At 35.1% G+C, this 18,601-nt stretch overlaps 2 protein-coding genes across 4 annotated transcripts; one reads left to right on the forward strand and one right to left on the reverse strand.

Moving 5' to 3' along the window:
- The first annotated feature begins 6,025 nt into the window (after nucleotides 1–6,025).
- On the forward strand, nucleotides 6,026–11,437 carry LOC115963587 (SWI/SNF complex subunit SWI3A-like). The gene is made up of 7 exons (XM_031082651.1): nucleotides 6,026–6,186; nucleotides 7,051–7,622; nucleotides 8,742–9,236; nucleotides 9,974–10,143; nucleotides 10,260–10,309; nucleotides 10,599–10,762; nucleotides 10,890–11,437. Exons 1-7 carry the CDS (start codon nucleotides 6,099–6,101, stop codon nucleotides 11,067–11,069), a joined length of 1,719 nt encoding a protein of 572 aa, XP_030938511.1. The 5' UTR covers nucleotides 6,026–6,098; the 3' UTR covers nucleotides 11,070–11,437.
- A 98-nt stretch (nucleotides 11,438–11,535) lies between these two features.
- LOC115963588 (ACT domain-containing protein ACR6-like) lies at nucleotides 11,536–14,824 on the reverse strand. Of its 3 annotated transcripts, XM_031082653.1 has the most exons (8): nucleotides 14,729–14,824; nucleotides 14,488–14,554; nucleotides 14,089–14,134; nucleotides 13,877–13,991; nucleotides 13,687–13,754; nucleotides 12,706–13,281; nucleotides 12,159–12,263; nucleotides 11,536–11,996 (listed from the first exon to the last, which is right to left on the reverse strand). In XM_031082653.1, the coding sequence occupies exons 2-8, from the start codon at nucleotides 14,532–14,534 to the stop codon at nucleotides 11,655–11,657; spliced, it is 1,299 nt and encodes a 432-aa protein (XP_030938513.1). In that variant the 5' UTR covers nucleotides 14,535–14,554; nucleotides 14,729–14,824; the 3' UTR covers nucleotides 11,536–11,654. The 3 variants fall into 3 exon arrangements, with proteins under 3 accessions (XP_030938513.1, XP_030938512.1, XP_030938514.1); XM_031082652.1 differs by lacking the exon at nucleotides 14,729–14,824 and having other exon boundaries at nucleotides 14,488–14,722; XM_031082654.1 differs by lacking the exon at nucleotides 14,729–14,824 and having other exon boundaries at nucleotides 11,710–11,947; nucleotides 14,488–14,722.
- Nucleotides 14,825–18,601: the final 3,777 nt, after the last annotated feature.

Genomic DNA, 18,601 nt, shown 5'->3' on the forward strand with positions numbered 1-18,601 from the left:
ATTGCGGGAAGCTAATTGAAAAGATCCCCAGAGTGAAGATGCTGCACTCTTATAGAAAAGGCAACCAATGTGCAGACAAGATGGCTAGAATTGGTGGAGCTCAACAAGAAGATTTCAGGACTTTCTCATCGCCCCATCAGATTCTATCTTTCTTTGTATTTCGATGAAATTGGTGTGTACCATGAGCGTCTTTGCTCAGACTTTGTTCCTTAGTTTTATATGATGCATCCCGTTTACCCAAAAAAAAAAAAATGTCTTATCCACTTAAGAGCACAGAATTAGGAACTCAAGATGTAGTTTATAATAATCCAAATATTACAATGGCATCAGAATCATCAAGGAGAAAAAGAGTGTTAAAAAAAAAAAAAAAAAAAAAAAAGCAAACAAACAAACAAAGGAGAAAAAGAGTGTTATCTTAAATAAAAAAAAAAAGTGTGAATATAAAATCAAGAAAATAATATCAGTTGGCCCATATCACTAAAACTGGGCCAAGCTGTGGTTTAGCCCAAAGCCCAACTTGGTTAGTGCGGGTCGACCCGGGGGTTTATAAATGGAGCTTGTAAAATGACGAAAAGAGGCAACGGAGACATTGATATTACCAATCAGTCCCCACTTTATATAAAAACCACATTATTTCTTCTCTACCTAGTTCCCGAGCAGCAGCAGCCAAGGGTTTGGGTGTAATACTAGGGTTTTCCTCAAGAGTTATCAGAAATGATAAAACTCTCTCTAATTCAACATCTATGTTTTCGGATTTACATCTGTTCTTTTCGATTTGTACACTTGTTTTTTTGTTCCTCGTTGTACTGTTGTTGATATGAATAATATTGACTCATTGAGGATGTTTCCGTGGAAACAAAACAGTGCGTTTTTTAATTCAGGCTGTGTTTGTTTCATGTAAGTAATTTTCCGGAAAATACTTATTTTCCGGAAATGTTATTTTCCGGAAAGGAAAATATTTGTAAGTGTTTGGTTGCATTATGGAAAATGTTGTGAAAAATATTTTCTGGTGTTTGATTGTATGGTTGAAAATGTTATTTTCCTACAAACTCCGCCAAACTCACGGCAGCACACTCCGGCAACACCACCTCCCCAACAACACCAAAAATCAAAATCATACAGAACACCAAAACACAAATAAAACCCAGAAAAAAAAAATCATATTCCGGTCAAATCGCGATCGGGGACGACGAATTGGTGCTGCGACTGCGGCGATCAGGGACGACGAATCTGGGTTCGCGATCGACGGCGCGATCTCGCGAAGCGTCGATCGCGATCGACGCGTCGCGAGATCGCGAGATCGCGCCGTCGATCGCGATCTCGGTCGAAGGCGATCTCGCGACGGCGCGATCTTCGCGGCGCTCTGGTTGTGAGGTTCGATCGCTCGTTCGTCGGATCGTTCGCCGGATCGGAGCACTGGGTGTGACAATCTCGCGTGTTGTGTTCTGTTTTTTCTCTCCCTCTCTCTGCGTTTTGCAAGCCACGGAATTCATTTGAAGTGAAAATAACGACTGAAATCGTTTTCCGCCTCAGAAGCCTTATTTTACGGTCAAACTGAAAATATTTTCAGTTTGACCGAATTTTCCTAACCTACCAAACACGCTATTTTCCGGAAAAGAATTTCTGAATTCCGTTTGAAGTCGAAACAAACGGAGCCTTATTTTACGGTCAAACTGAAAATATTTTCAGTTTGACCGAATTTTCCTAACCTACCAAACACGCTATTTTCCGGAAAAGAATTTCTGAATTCCGTTTGAAGTCGAAACAAACGGAGCCTCAATGGAAAAGTAGTGTAGGAGATGTTTGTGTATATATATATATATATAAACACATTATTATGGAATGGTGTTTTAGTGTGTCTCGAAACCATGACATTGTCTCAACCAAATTGCCACTCTGTGTGGTAATTGTTGTTATTTGGATTGGTAAGATAAATAGTTAAATACCCATGTAATGGGTCTTAAATGCAAATATATTCAAATGTTGTGGTTGTGGGTTTGGGAGCCACTGGATGTTGTGTGTAACTTATCAATAGAAAATTTTGAGCTAGTCATCGTTGGCACTTTGTGTTATGATTTATTGTGCCGCAAGAAGATGTCTGCTTTTATATTTTATGTGTTCATTCAGTAGAGAAAGAGAACATAAAAGAAAAACAATTTAAAAAAAACTCAAGGACCAATTTTAGTTTAGTTGAACTGCCATTTGTTAATTTCAGTAATAGTGATATTCAAGTGATTAAATTTTACGTTGGCCATCAATCTACCACAGTCGCATAGAGAGAAAAGAGTAGAGGGCAGAGGCGGAGAAAAGCTTAAAATGTAGAGGTAGAGGTAGAGGCACAAGCTTTGACTGCTTTGTGTGAAACTAAAGAAGTGTGGAATGTGTGAAAGTGTGTAAAGAAGGGTAGATGTGCAAGAGACATGGGTAGAGGAATTGAACTGAGGAAGCTTTGGGCCGGCCCTTTGTGGTTTGGTTTGTTACGTTTCAACTTTCAGGTACGTGCATTGTGCCTTCGGCTTTGGACTACTGTCCACAGCCAATATTGAATGAGATTTGTTTTTTTGACAATCTTGTGTTGTCTTGTTTCATTCTCTCATTTTATGTTTGTGAAACTTTTAGCTCTTATTGGTTGTAATGAAGTTCAAATAATCATTCTTTCATGTCATGTCTTGACAACAATTTTACTTGTTTATAATTTTATATCTATAATATATTGACTATTAGTTTTGGTATTTTGTGCTTTATGCACCTAGTATCAGGACGTAGTCTAAATTTTTTTAATGGGTTGGATCACGGTTTATTCGGGTTGGATCAGTCGAGTTGACTCCAAAAAAATAAGGTAAGGTCACGAGTTAACCCGTTTTTACTTTGGGTAAAAAAAAAATCGTGTTCGGGTAAAAAAATTCTAATCCATATTGCCATGTCTAGGCCCACCAACATTGAACCACTTCACTAAGACCCTGGACAAAAACCTTTGGTAAAGACCCGGTTATCTCACCTAGGCAGTTGCTTAATTTACATTTTCTTGTAGTGTCTTGTTTTAAATTACAAGACATATCAGTTCATTTAATTTTGACCACCATCAGAAAAATAGATGATTAACTGTTAAGAGATAATGTAGAAGCATTTGTTTCGCAGCACCTTCCCTTTATCCTGAGGAAAAACAAAATTAATGAAAAACGCAACTTCACTTTTGTGCACGTATACACCCAATCCCACGTGGTACAAGCGTCAAGTGCAGTATATAATCTTTTTGATAGTGGATGGTATTGATTTCTAGTAAGAAATTTTTTTTTTTTAACTGGACAATATTTGCTATTCTGGGTGATTTTTCTCATGATCCCTAATAAAATTTCCTTATGACCTGTGAGGCATGAGACAACTTTAGGGAGCACAGATGAGAGAAATAGTGGAATAATGGCTTTTGAGTGGGGGTAGATGATAGAGTTTTTTTTTTTTTTTGGGTGCTATGGGTTTATGGCAACACATGATTTTGATTAAGTGGTTTGGGATTATAAGTTTGGCTGATTTTTTCTTTGTAAGTTATTTTATTATGCTGCAGGATTTGTTCATGTACTACTTGTTTATCTGTATCTATGCATGTGTGATTTGTTTATTTTTAAACCATAACAATATTTTCATGATTTGCAGCAACAAATTTGTTCAAGTTGCTTCTAAAGTACAGGCCAAAACCAAGGCGAAGGAAAGACTACTAGCAAAGGAAGCTGCTCAGAGGATGACTTAGGAGTATTATACATCCTTGGGGGACTTGCTCCGCCATTGTGTTTTTTTTTTTTTCTTTGTTGGTCATATTGGTTAAACTTCTCCTACTTAGTTTTGTGCCGCATTGTGTCACTCTCTAGTTGTGGGAGTGATATGTTTTTGATACAACTTTAAATACTCCAATTAGCTATCTTTTTTTATTATATATAAAGATTTGTTTTGAATGATCAACATGTTGATCACATTAAGTTTGTTAGCTATAAAATGGCCATTGGTGTGATTATTTTGTCTACTGAGGTATCAATGATGGCCTTTAACCAATATGCTGGCAAGGTTGTTTGTCCTTCAGCAAACAAGGGTTTAAAACCCTTCCCTTACCGAATGATCTCTCGAGTCTCTTTTAGTTTTAAGCAAGTAACTAGATTCATGATATTGGCATTGCTTGTTAATCATTCGGTTCAAAATGAGTATTTTTAGACCGCCTAGATTAGCAGTGTTAGTCGTTCCTCCATTGTACTGAATGGACACAAATTGATGTTGTTGAATTAATTTGAAAAAAAACCCATGTTAAAGGCCATTGCCTTAAAATTGGTCTCAATGAGTCAAATTAGCATGGACTTTATATCTAGCAAATAGCAAATTTTGTTCATAAATTCAATAGTTGTTGTCTCACCGATCTTTAAATTATTAACAATTTTTTTAGACTATTGTATACTAAATTGTATTTAGAATACTATTTTAGGTTATTGTATATATACAATATGGAAGTTGTATATTAAAAAAAATAATAATCATTTTATTTTATACTAACCCAACCCCCTTATGACAAATTCTTAACTCCACTATTAACTCTGCTAGAACAAAATTTTGAAGCCACCACTGTCATGATAACATTATTATACTTGGCAAATTTAGGCTTGAACTTGGCTTATTTATTAAATAAACCTTTTCCTAAACTCAAGCTATTCATAAACATAAACATCACAAATGAGATGTTGGTGAACATAATGCTGACAATACCCAATAATACCAAAGTCATTATTGAAATTTTGAAAGTAGCTAAGTAATAGTTAGTATTATAGACTTTGCTAAAAAGCTATGACAATATTGAATGGTCGATCATTATCAAACTTCAATAAGAAGTCATGTATATACTAGCTAAGCAATAGTCAAACTTTGCAAAGGAATCTATAATAGTTAATTTTCAAGTAGAATCAAACTTCAATTAGAAATTACAAATATTACTGTGGGGGTCAAGCCAAATGGGATTGTGCCTGAAGCAAGTCATAATCTATTTATATATACGTGGGAACGAAAAATGATAATTCACAATGGAAGGTCCAAAGAGAAAGAATCTTGAAACAAGATGGTGGAGTAGGAATAATGCTTGAAACACACATGCAAGCTGAAAAATTGGATCATCTGAGGTGGCTTTGCTCCTTCGGCTTACACATGCAACGAGGGAGAAATTAATGTTCTTTGTGGGACTCTTTTTATCTATCTTTCTCTAATTTTCTAAACCCCCTTTTCTCTGGGATCTCTCCCTATTTATATTAGTGAAAATAATGGGCTTGTAATGATGGGGCTTGCTTTGTCAAGTGTTCTACCCCTCCTTTTAGAATCATAGTGGGAATATGTGTCTAGTTCATTGTTTAAACAGGTCACTTTAGCAATTAATGTGCAGGCCTCTATTGTCTCCTTCTAACATCGCCAATGCAGTTACTCCTCATGATTAATGACATACCTTAAGGAATGTGCTTAGCTAGGGGCACATTCTTAGGTACTGCAATTCCTCAGCCGCATACCTCGAGCAATGTCTTCTCAGCAAGCCAACTCGAGTGTTTTTCTCATCGGCAAATGCAATTGGGTTGAACGAAACTCCTTGGTATGACTCGCAACTTGACGGGCTAAGCTTGATTAGGTCTCTTTCCTCTAATTGGCCTTCTCTACCTATAGGGCCTTCAGACAACACCCAATATCGGTTGGACAATTTTTATTATCCCACAATTGCTATTTGAATAGTAAGATTCCTTCCTAAAATTAAAAGAAAAAAGAAAAGGTAATTATTAAAAAAAAAATTAGTTCATTTGAGGAGTCTCATTGCAGTTTACCTTTTCAACTAGGCCTAGTTGGGCCGAATTGGATCCCAATCCTAGCCCCAAATCACCTGGTCAAAAACGACACCGTATTTATAGCAAAGTTAAATTTTGTTGACTTGGAATCTCATTGGTCCGTGACCACAACCTACCTGCCCAAAAAAGCCAACCAAGCCAAACTCAACAAACACTAGCAAATAGCGAAAAAAAAAAAAAATCAGATTTTTTTTATAAACGATTCAAAAGAGTCAGCACGCACGAACTCAGTCCTGGTCCGAGATGGAGCTGACTCAACGCGACCCGAGTTCTAAACCGCTCCGACCCGACGAACCAGAGCTCGACCTCTACACCATTCCAAGCCAATCTAGTAAGTCTCTCTCTCTCTCTCTCTCTCTCTCTAGAAAACCCTAACCTTCGCTCTCCATCAAAACCCTAAATCGCTCCCTCTCGTTCCGCGGATTTCGATTCCTCGATAATTTTCCTGGTAAAATTTGATTAATTCCTTAATTTTTTTCAGTTACATTGCTCAAATTTTGAGTCTTTAGTATTCGCTTAATTTTTTTTTTTTTACACTTGTATGTTTGATTTAACGGAACAAAATTTTTCACACCGTGAATTTTCCGGGAAAATTTGAGTTCTATTTCTCTTTTATGGTTTCAGTTACAATGATCGAAAAAAATTTTCATTGAAAAGCTCGGATAGTAGCTTATGATTAATTTTGGCTTCGTGAAATTTAATTCTATAATTGATTGAATTTTATGTGTCTGTTTGCGAATTTTCCTGGAAAAAAATTTGCTGGGAATTTTCCGGCAAAATGTGTGGTAATAAAGCGAATTTTTTTGTTTTATTTTAGGAGCAAAAAAGAAAAAAATTGAAAAATTGTTTTTGTCAATTTTAGACACTTGAATTGAATTCTCAGGTTGGTTTAATCGCTCTGTAGAAATTAATTTTTGGAAAATTTTATTTTTTCAGCTGCAAAGATCGAAAATTTGGCATTGAAGAGTTTGTATAGTAGCTTATGAATAACTCTCTTTAGTTAATTTTAGCTTTGTGAAATTTTTATTTTTTTATGTGTCTGTTTGTGATAATTTCCCTGAATATAGTTTACCATGAATTTTCCAGTGAAATGTGTGGGCATAAAGGGACTTTGTTATATTTTAGCAGCAAAAAAAGAAAATTTTGAAAATTTTAATTACTTTGTTAATTTTAGACATTTGAATTGCATTCTCAGGTTGGTTTTTGTGGGACGAAATCCACGATATTGAGAGAACTGAACTGAGAGATTTCTTTGATGGAAGCTCATTTACAAGGACCCCAAAAGTATACAGGGAATACAGGGACTTTATCATCAATAAGTACAGAGAAGAGCCTACGAGGCGGCTTACTTTCACGGATGTCCGGAAATCACTGGTGGGTGATATTAGTTTGCTACACAAGGTGTTTAAGTTCTTAGAGAAGTGGGGGTTGATAAATTTCAGTGCTAATTTGGGTAATAGTAATAATGTTAGTAGTAGTAGTAGTAGTAGTTTGGTTGTGGTGGAGGATGAGGAGGATAAGGCTAGGGTTAAGGTTGAGGGAACTATCCCGAATGCAGTTCGGGTAGGGGCATCACCAAATTCGCCAAAGCCTATTTCAGCGCCCCCGGTTGTGGGGGATAGTAGTGGGGATGCGGTTGAGAGTGGATTTAAATTGCCACCGTTGGCATCGTATTCGGATGTTTTTGGTGATTTGGTGAAGCAGAAAGGGTTGGTCTGTGGGAATTGTGGTGGCAATTGTGATTCTGGTCACTATAAATATACCAAGGTAATTTCGTGTGCTCTTGTGAGTTTCTGTAGTAGATTACTAGTTTTTTTGCCTTTTCTTGATATATATATGTGTGCGTGTGAATTTATGATCACATTGGTTGGTGGAGTAAAATGGGGTTTTCGATATTTGCAACTTGCTTACTTTACAATTTATTTTATGTTATATATCTTTGTCAGCTGCGCTTTCTAATAGTACCCTGATGTTGTAGTTCTTTTGTGTTTACTCTTGATCTCGGTTATGTCTTCAATTAGAAATTGTTAAGAAATAGGGATTGGCTGTTTCTGCCAATTAAATGTCTAGCATGGTCCAGTTACTGTCATTCTAGTCATGAACACTCTCATTTGTCAGGTGTTTCTGGGAGTTAGTTTGTACATTTCTTTATGATTTGTAGACATTTGCATGAGTGTTATTGGGGTCAGACGTAGGTTGTGTATCGTTGTGTATATATAATATTAGACCTAAATATTTGTCTTTGATTGTTTATGCTAATGAAAAGTGCGGGTTGAAGTGATTACGGAACTAACAGCTAGGTATGTGTTTCTTGACATATATTTCTTAGACCATCATGATTCTACATATTTTCCATTAGATGAAGTTGAATTCTTTTATAAGTATGGTTGAGCGTTTGACATGAGTGTCATGACCTCAAATGCTCAAATTTTATAAAGGAAAAAGGTGTCTTACAAATCATAGTGGAACTGTTGTAGCTAGAGAACTTATTAAGATACTATGTCTTAGTCTTAGTTGCCTGAGCAGCACTTCTGTTTGTCTTTGTTACAAAATTACAAAATTACAACTACCTGCTTTGCTTAAGACTTAAGCAGGTTGTATGCTTTGAGGTTCAACAGGACCAAATGATGTACAGGTTATTTATTGCTTACATTGCATTGATTAAATATGCAAATGGGACAGTGCTCTGAGCTTTATTTAAATATTCTATGTATCAAATTATCAATGGCTTACACTATTGGTGGTGAAATAGATTCGTCATAACATCCTTTTTTCACCTCTTTTGGCATGATCGGTGTATAATTCCAATTTCTCTCTCTCTGTTTTTTGTGCTTGATTTTTTTATATTAAAATTTTAATTCTTTGTTCTAATTGCTTCATTAACAGGGCGAATTCATTATTTGCATAAACTGTTTCAAAAATCAAAATTATGGGGAGAACAGGTCTATGGATGAATTCAAACAAATTGGGCATGCTGAAAACAGTAGTAATCAAGGAGCTATGTGGACTGAGGCAGAAACCCTACTTCTTTTAGAATCAGTTATGAAGCATGGGGATGACTGGGAGCTTGTTGCTCAAAATTTTCAAAACAAAAGCAAGCTTGATTGTATAGCAAAACTCATTGAACTGCCTTTTGGAGAGCTTATGTTGGGTTCTTCCCACAGATATGGTAATTTTGGTGGCCTCAATGGCAACAAGAATGGTGCAAATCAAATTCAGTTATCGTCATCTGAACTTCATGAAAGTCTCAAAACAGAAGGTCAATCTCATGAACAGATAAATGAAAAAGAGCAGAATGGAGATGCTGTGGACGAAGGTCCTCCTTCAAAGAAACAGTGCATCACTTCCCTTTCAGATGCAGGTGGTTCACTTATGAAACAGGTAGGAGACCTCCATTATTTTTTGCAGAACTTAATAGCAAGCATTTTTTTTTGGACATATAATTATTATTTTTAATCTGGCTTTTAAATTGATTTATCGCTGTAAAGTGTGTTTTATATTTAAATTCCATTTATGTAAAAGTGCTTGAGAAAGACAAAAAGATGTGAAATGTGCTTAATGATTTGCAAAAAAAGAAAAGAAATAGAAAAGTGGCATACAATTGATGGTGGGAAGAAAAACAGAAAAAAAGGAGTTCTTTTATTTTAAGTATTTCTAAAAATTTTATTACTTTTCTTTCATATGCCTAAAATATATTGGCCAATGAACCCTGACTCAAACTGTCAAATGACACTTCCTCATCCCACAGCCATGGGTGGAGTGTGCGGTCGTGGGTTCAAAAGTCAAAATCAACTAAGTGTGCATGTAATTTTCTAATATAATTTATTACTTTTTTTGCATATATATTTTTTTGTTACTTCATGCTCCTTGCATGAAGTTGCCTTGTTTAATAAATTTTTTCTTACTTATCAAAAAAAAAAGTAATAATATATATATACCTAATAAATTTTGGTTAACTGAACTTTGCTCTTGCAATTAAATGAATAGAATCACATATACAATTTTAATTCTTTATTGGAATTTTTTTTTTGGGGGGGGGGGGGGGGGTGGGGTTGTCAGACCTTTTATTCTTTTCCCTGTTATTACCCACAACAAGAAGTTAATTGCATTTCCATTAGGTAGCTCTCATCTCAACCATGGTTGGTCCAGAAATCACTGCTGCTGCAGCTGAGGCTGCTGTTACAGCACTTTGTGATGAAAACTCATTACCAAGAGAGACTTTTGACGTTGATGAGGATTATACTTCTAATGGGATATGTTCTCCCACTACAAGTTTCGAGCAAGAGAGGTTATTCATTCATTCCTTCTTTTATTAATTATTTACCTTTTTCTGATGCCTTTGGGAGCATTATTTTCCCTTTATATTTGTACTATGGTTTTTAAATATTCTGTTATCTTTTTCAGAGTCCTTCAGGATGAAGATTCTAAGCTGATGGAAAGGTCCACTCAATCAGGTATGTGTTGTTAGGTGCAAAGATGCAGATGTTACAGACTTCTGAAATACATTGATTTTTCTGTGCTTTTCCCCCACTTTAATCCAAAACATAACATAATGTCAATTCAAAGAATCCTTGTGTTTTGTAATTTTGCTTTGTAATTTTGCTTCATTCCTATGTGCCTGCCTGATATCATCACCCACACTCACTATTGCTAATTATCTGGTCATCCATTTTATATTATTCTATTGGGTTATTGATTGTTGGATCGTGTCTCTCCTAACCATATCATATGAACTTCATACAGAAACTCAGGATACATCCCTAAAGAGGGATGATATACCCCTAACTGTGCGAATTAGAGCTTCCATTGGAACAGCTCTTGGTGCAGCTGCTGCCCGTTCTAAATTATTAGCTGATCAGGAAGACAGAGAGATTGAAAACTTAGTCGCAATCATAATGGAGACACAGGTGGCTCTTAACCTAGGATTTCTATTTATGGTTCATATGCTTTTCAACTTTTTTGTCTTGTTGAAAACGTGCCATTTAAGAGGTATTTAGGACTGATAATTTATTCTTTGCTTGAATGCATATGTAGATGAAAAAATTGCACCAGAAAATCAAGCATTTTGATGATCTAGAGCTGATAATGGAGAAGGAATATACTGAAATTGAAGATCTAAAAGATTCTCTTTTAGCCGAGCGGATTGAAGTCTTACAAAGGGCAGTTAATGCTGGTATCTGTAGATGGAGGGATCACTTTGCTGTAAAATCTTAAGTCTGGTAGTTTATCTATGTGGAAATTTTTAGTTCGCATCACCTAGGAGGAGAAGAAAAGATGAGATCCAAGATGAATCTGAAGGATATCGATTTATCCTTTTATGGTTAGTTCTTTTGGTCTAGCTGAAATTGCTTGTACTGCCAATTGTAGTTAGGCATACAATTAGGGCTGTTGAACACTGATCTTGTAACCATTAGACATTAGTTTCATTTCACCTCTTTAGAAACGCCCATAGCCCAAAATTCATTACTATTTTTGTATTCTTCTTCAACCCTTCTCAATCTGAAGGTGTCGCCTTGATTTTACATTTTAAGCGTTTAACATTTTCATTATCATGAATTTGTTTTACACAATTCCTTTATCAATACTGTATAATCAAATTTTACCTTGTATCTGTACAATTTATTCGTTTCACCCTGTACAAAAAAACATACACACAGCCCAAATAAATGGTTTACAATCATTCCTAGCATAGATGGTGACTATAAGTCTATAACATGATTGTGTTCTGTCCCTAGTATGGTTCAAAAGGCAGCCCTCAATGTCCCGTCATTGTTCCTTCCAAGAAAGAGCATGAGCAAACTATGGATGGGATCTTATGAGCCCAAAATTTTGAGAGCTAAGACTTCTAAAAAGGTTTGTGAAGAGGAAACTTCTTGCCGTCTCCTGAGGAAGTTTCGGAGACATATTCAAGTTCCCTTTAACCTGTAATATGTTTTGTCCTATCTGTTGCTTAATCAAACCAATGATTTTAGGGTCAACGTGTTTGCCATACGCATCTGTGACAAAGAAAGTGTCTTTTGCTGTCCCACTCCTTGTTGAGATCTCTGCTTGCTTAATGCACAAACCATTTTCACGAAATATCCTGGTAATATCTGAAAGGAGTCCAAGTCTGTCATCAGTGCACAGTTCTAATTCCAGTTCCTGCACCAGAGCTCAATTCTTAGAAAATGACAAGAACAAAGGATGCTTCATGCATTGGATGTATCTGTCTTCCCTCTCACAGTTGTGAGACCCGCACATTGTGAGAGGGAAGATACATATATGCGATGCATGAATTTCCATTTTTTGAAGTTGTTTATCTACCTCAAAGGCTCGCCTCTCGATGGCTGCTTCAAGGCATTCTATAACACGTTGTCGCTCAGCTTCTGAACTTACAGGAAGCCCATCCATATGTCTAATGTAGTATTCCTGCAAGGAGACGACTATAATTACAAAGGTCTGATTGGATGAAATTAAAAAAATGTGCAGAACTGTACTTTAAAATTCATGACTTGTAGACTCCACATTGTGAGACAAATGAATATAAATTGTGCATCCGGCATATGCTCATCTCTCTAATAAAGTGTAGACTCCGTATTGTGAGAGAGATGATATGTGAGATAATTATTGGTGGAAGAGATACGATTGATTTTGAGTAGTTGTTGGAATTATGGGTTACCAAATGTGTTTTGGTCCTTTGGATCGAGGGCAACGCATAGAAATGCAATCAAATGATTTTGTGTGCTGATGGACTAAAAAAAAGAAGAAGATAGAGTTCCCTTGAGGGGATGGGAAAGTTGGCAATCAAACGAATTAAAATGTTTTAGAAACTAGTTGTGCCATTTTAACTATTAGTGAGTTTTGATCTTACCTGGTAAGCTTCCATTCTTTCTGTGATGACTGTCCCATGGAATACCACATATTGCATATCTGCTAGAGAGCACAGTGTGTCAAATAAAAGTTTTGGCCGGTCTTTGGATCTTACAGTGACGACGGTATAGTCTCTATCATTGCAATCTAATACACAAACATGGTTTCTTGAACTATGCTTGACACCTTCAAGCCTTTCAAAATCCCTATCAGCAAACATCATCTGATGTAATCTTCTTTGTGTGTGCATTATCCCAGAGGAGGATATTGTCAATCTTGGCGTCTTAAAATTGCTATTTACTTTGAGGACATTGCATAGCAGTTCATTCATCTTGGAGAGCTGTTTTGGATCTTCAATTGCTCCTCCAGTTTCCTGGTCTGTGACATAAATAACAGCTGCAGCTCTAGAATTGTGTGTCCAGATTTCACTGTTTACCACATTGCATCTTAGGTCTGTGAGCACTGCAAAAACTTCTGACAACAACCCCGGCCTGTCAGTGCTGGTTAGTTCAATTGATGTGTGCTCCTTGCAGGGCATTACCCCATTTAGCCCTCTCAATGCATCAGTTTCAAGAGTCTGCAAAATCGATCAACAAATTTGAGGATGAAATAGAAGAATGTAGAAGTTCCAAAAATAAAAAGATAGTACAATCAGCAAGCAGGTGGAAATAAGTGGTAACTGATTCTGGGAAACCGAAATTGAGTTTAAATGGAAGCAAGATGAGAGTTTCATCTCAAAAGATTGAACAATTTGGTAGCATGATTCTTTTGTGCTTCAACATCAATGAGCATAACATACTAATTGTAGCAATATCATGCTATCGTGTCCATACCAATATGGAAGCAAAGCAAGCGAAGCAAAGCAAAGCAAGCATTCACATGAAAATAAGGGTAATCTTGAACTAAAAGGACTAGAAAATTTGAAATATACCAACCAAATGAAAAGAAGGAAATTGATGAATAGTTTTCTGTGATCATTTACCTTTTGTATATAATTTAGAAAACCTTCATCTCTAATTTTGTTCCCATCACAGTCAGTCACATTAAACACTGGAAATTGAGAATCAGAGTGAGAAATGAGAGAGAAAGAGAATGAATGCTTTCCAACCATTTGAAATTGTAACAATAGCTTCCAGCAGAAAAAAAAGAAAAAAGAAAAAATGCAAGCGTACCATCCATGAACCATCCTCCATCAGAGGAGATGTATGCTTTTGTTATGATGAGGTTCAAGTCTGTAAGTACTTGGACAACTTCAAGGAGTAATCCATGCCTATTAGCACTAACAACCTAAGCCAAAAACAAAAAACCCCAAACACATAATTACAACATTATCTACATAACAGTTCAGTTTGCCAATTAGACAATGGAGACCAGCAGGACTTACCTCTATAATAGTGGCATGTTCACAAGATTCATTGTCAATCACAACTCTGCAAACACAAAAGTAATATCAATTGTCCTATAAATCTTTAAAGCTCAAAATTTTGAAAGCAAGAGAAGTCCAAAATTCAAATCCAAGCTGCAGGCAGGGCTATGTAGCAAAGTTTGATTTACTAACTTATCCAATACCATACATAACATGCAAAATGAATAAATAATTTCAGAGTCAGCCTATAAGAAGATCTAATAATTCCCACAAAGCCAAAATAAGATTCTTTTCAAACTGTTAAATTCATGTCCCAAAATCTAGGACAACAAAACTTTTTTTTTTTGGTATAAAAAAAACACCCAGAAACCGATTTTACATAAAGATCATATAAGCAAGAAAGATGAGTTCCATTACCTTGTGGGGTTCATTCTGCTAATAAACTTCGCATACACATCATCCATTGTTAACAATCCCAAACCTCCTGAAAAGCCAGACTCAAACTAGGAAAAAAAACCACAACTAAAAGAGACACACAGTGTGTGAAAAACAGAAAAAAAACAAGAAGAAAGGAAGCAGTGTGAACTCAGTGAAGTGCATGGCCGTTTGAAATTTAAATATAGGAGCTGGAATGAGTTAATAAATGGCGGCTTATTACCCGACAGCTAACGTATAGAGCAACTATTTTGTAACGTATAGAGCTGGAGCAACTGTGTTTAGTTAGATTGACAGTTAAAAGTGTTTCATAGAAAAAGTTAAAGCTGCCAAACTGGATTCTTAATTCCTATATATATATATATATACATAGCTGTGTCTGTACACTGCTTAGGAATTTGAATTCACGTGGCTGGCATTACATGATCATTTTCAAGTTCATTAGAATTTGAAGGGTTAAAATTATATGATAATGAAGCAGAAATTGTATTTATTTATGAACCAAGCTTCAATATTTTTTTGTCAAGTTAAACTTTTAGCAAATAATCAATTAAGTTTTTCCTTAATTGGATTATATAACAATGAGATTGTGAAAATTTTAAGGCATAGATAAGGCCAGAGGATATTTTTGTTTACATTTGAGATAAAGACAAGGAAGAGCACAATGATACATATGTTAGCTTGACAATGCAGATATATATGAGACTGTTCAACACTTCAACTTACTGTTTTTTTCCTACTAGATAAAACTGTGACAACAACTAGAGTGATCATAAAACAACAAACGTGGCAACTCCGAGGATACTGGATCTTTGCTTTTGTTTGTGTCAAACTTTCCGTGTCATTGTAGGTTTCAGTTATTGAAACTAACAATGTTTTCTTGTCACATATCCCATCTGTATATGAAAAAAAAAAAAAAAAATACTAATACCTTGATTTGATAATAAAAAAAACAATCATCAAATGCCGTAATTTTAAAAACCTATAATTTCCATTATTATTATCTATATCTTTTTAGGCATGATACACTTTTTAGACAGATTTTTTTTTTAAAGAAATTCTGATAGAGTTTCAATCTATAACATTTGCTCCCGATTAGTGAACTTATTATCATCAGACCAAAACACTAATCACTAATTGGTTTTTGGTGTAGGTTGAAATTGAACTTTAGATTTCTTATTCAATTTTCAGAGATTTTACCAGATTAAGAGAGTTGTTCCGAATCCAATAACTTTGTATTTGGAGAGTTGTTTGGATGCTAATTAATAAACCAAGCTTCATTCACTATTCAGCAATAACTTTGGAGTACACTTCATCAAATTAATTTTCTAGAAGAGGTGACTTTTTTCTCTTTGGAAAAAAAAAATTATTATAGCTATAGGTTGGTTCTAAAAGTGTGACGTGTTTAAATCTGAGCCTCAAGATTTCTCAATTTTAGCTCACCTAAATGCCTAATTAAGAGGCACACAGCTACTCTTCAAAAAAAATAAATAGAGGCACACAGCTATTTTGAGCTGTAGCATTCATTTGGCATATATAGTTTAATAGGTTCTGTTTTAGTTCGAGAAGTACAAGGGCTACACCAAACCAATTAATTGAGAGAGGAAAATAATGATGTGGTCATTAATTCCTCAAGCTAGCTATTTATTATACCATTGTGAACAACGTGTATCATTTTTTTTTTTTTTTTTTTTTTTTTTTTTTTTTTTTTTTTTTTTTTCTGATTTTTCTTCTTTTTTAGAAACTTTTTCTGCTTATTCAATTGCAAAAGATCCATCACAGTCGTATCCAGCTGGGGTTTAAGTTTAATACTGGATCAAATTTCTTTATTTACACTTAATTGAAGAAAGTTGTATCATCATTTAAAATGGACTAGTATAATACCACCTCTTTCAAATTGATTTAATGACCGAATTAAGTTATTTGTTGTTAGAGTTATGCCGTAGTTAGAATACATTTTTTTTAATCATTAGGCTAAGGTACTATTTGGTTTTCGGTGTAAGTGAGATTTGAACACTACATCTCTTATTCAATGACAAAAGTTTGTCATAATTGAATTAATTGGAACCCACCAGATATATTGACGTAAGTTCTAACTTACACCATTAGGTTAAGACATCATTTGATTTTTTGTGCAAGTGAGATTCGAACTCTAGATCTCTTATTCAATGACAAGAGACTATCCTAATTGAACTAGCTGAAATCCATCGAATACATTGATGTAAGTTCTAACTTATAAATGGTTGTATCAACTTTTAAACAAGATTATAAAGTAATTCCAAATTTTATTATATTATATATGTTATTTACGTAATACCAACCATATTCGTTATCATTTTATTGTAGATTAACCTTTTCTTTGTTGTTATCTAACAATAGCCAAGATGAATCATCATAGTTGATCAAGGTCACATCAAGCTGCAAGGAAATTTCTGAGATACTTCTAGCTGAAGAGATTGTTATTCAATCCTTCGCCTCAAAAGACAATAAAAAAGGAAAAAGCAAGCTTTGGTTAAAGCAAACAAATTTGGGTACTGCTTTCTACTTCAAAAGAAAGGAAAGTCCGTAAAATACTTAGGAAGGACTTAAGGGAAGGTCATTTGGTGGGCCATAAGAGTACTTAAGGACAATTGAGGATGCACAATTGCACGTCTTGTTGTCTCTAATAAGAATCTACCAGGTGTTCTTGGATTCCCCTTTATGCAAGTTCGATTTGACAAGAATTTTGTCATAACTCAACTAGATTCTAGGTAAGGATACAAGGTAAATTTCACATTCTTTTGTTTTCATGATTGTTTATGTAGTAAATTATGATTGAAACATGCAATTTCAATGGTCGAAGATAGTGAAGAAATTATTTATATCATTTTTATTAGTACTAATCACAACATGCCCGCAATGTTCATAATAAATATCTTGAAAATTTTGGTATCTCTTTAAATATAGGAAATTAGGTTGAAATAGCTTCTGTACTTGTCAATTGTTTGGGTTGCAATTTTTTCTTGCCTTGTTTGGTTCTGCTAAGAACTACTGTTTTGTGTTCCACAACGAGATCTTATTAGTCATAAGCAACCCGTGAACTGAATCAACCTTTTTGGAGAACAGAATAACATGGTGGGGACAAGTTTCTATATATTGAAGTACCATGTATTCTAGTTCATGCTTTTTTATCCATTTCACATAAAAGCCCAAGATCAGTTATTAGTAGTCAAACTTAACCCGTGAATATGTTGAGAAAATATATTTGGGAGACAAACAAGTAGTCTTTTAACTCCACATTTTAAGTGTAGATATATATCTAAAAGGAGTTCCCATCTTTCTATTTTTACAATTTTTTTTTTTTTTTTTGCTTTTTATTGATATTATTTTTTTTAAGTGATCCATATTCTTCTAACTATTGTTATTGTGCATTATATTTTCCTAATTTCTTTTTGTACAACTAAAATTTTTAAGTTTTAAATTTCTTAGTATCTTAAGGAGATTTATCATGATAATAAAAAATCAATCTTTATATATATATATATATATATATAAGCAGAGACCTCAAGTTGGAGAGTATGAAGTTGTGCCATGTGGCACATTCTTTTTTTTTTTTTTTTTTTTTTGAGAAGGAAGACCCAATAGTATTAACAGAATAAAGCTGAAGAATCAGCTAATACAAAATGGGAAATATCTGTTGGATAGGAATCCAACCAAACTGAAATAGGAAAACACAGTCTAGCTCTCTGAGCCAAAGCATGAGCAACGGAGTTACCCTGCCTGCAGACATGAGAGACCGAACTACTCACAAAGGAGTTTACGATACAGAGAAAATCACGGATAAGATGGCCACCTGGAGCGAAGTCCCAGCCACCCCATTGAAGGGCCTTCATTACCTGCTCCGAATCTCCTTCAAAAGTCACCTTATCAAGGCCCAAGTCTTCTGAAAAGAGAGCAGCCCTTCTAGCAGCCAGCAGCTCTAAAACTTCCACAGACGGAGGTTTTTTAATCTTTTCTGCCAGAGCAGCCTTGACCTCGCCACCGGAATTTCGCACAACCACCCCAATCCCCGCTTCACCAGATTCATTAAACATCGCACCATCAAAATTTATTTTCC

Source organism: Quercus lobata, chromosome 10 (assembly GCF_001633185.2).
Source record: "Quercus lobata isolate SW786 chromosome 10, ValleyOak3.0 Primary Assembly, whole genome shotgun sequence".
Lineage (NCBI taxonomy): Eukaryota > Viridiplantae > Streptophyta > Magnoliopsida > Fagales > Fagaceae > Quercus > Quercus lobata.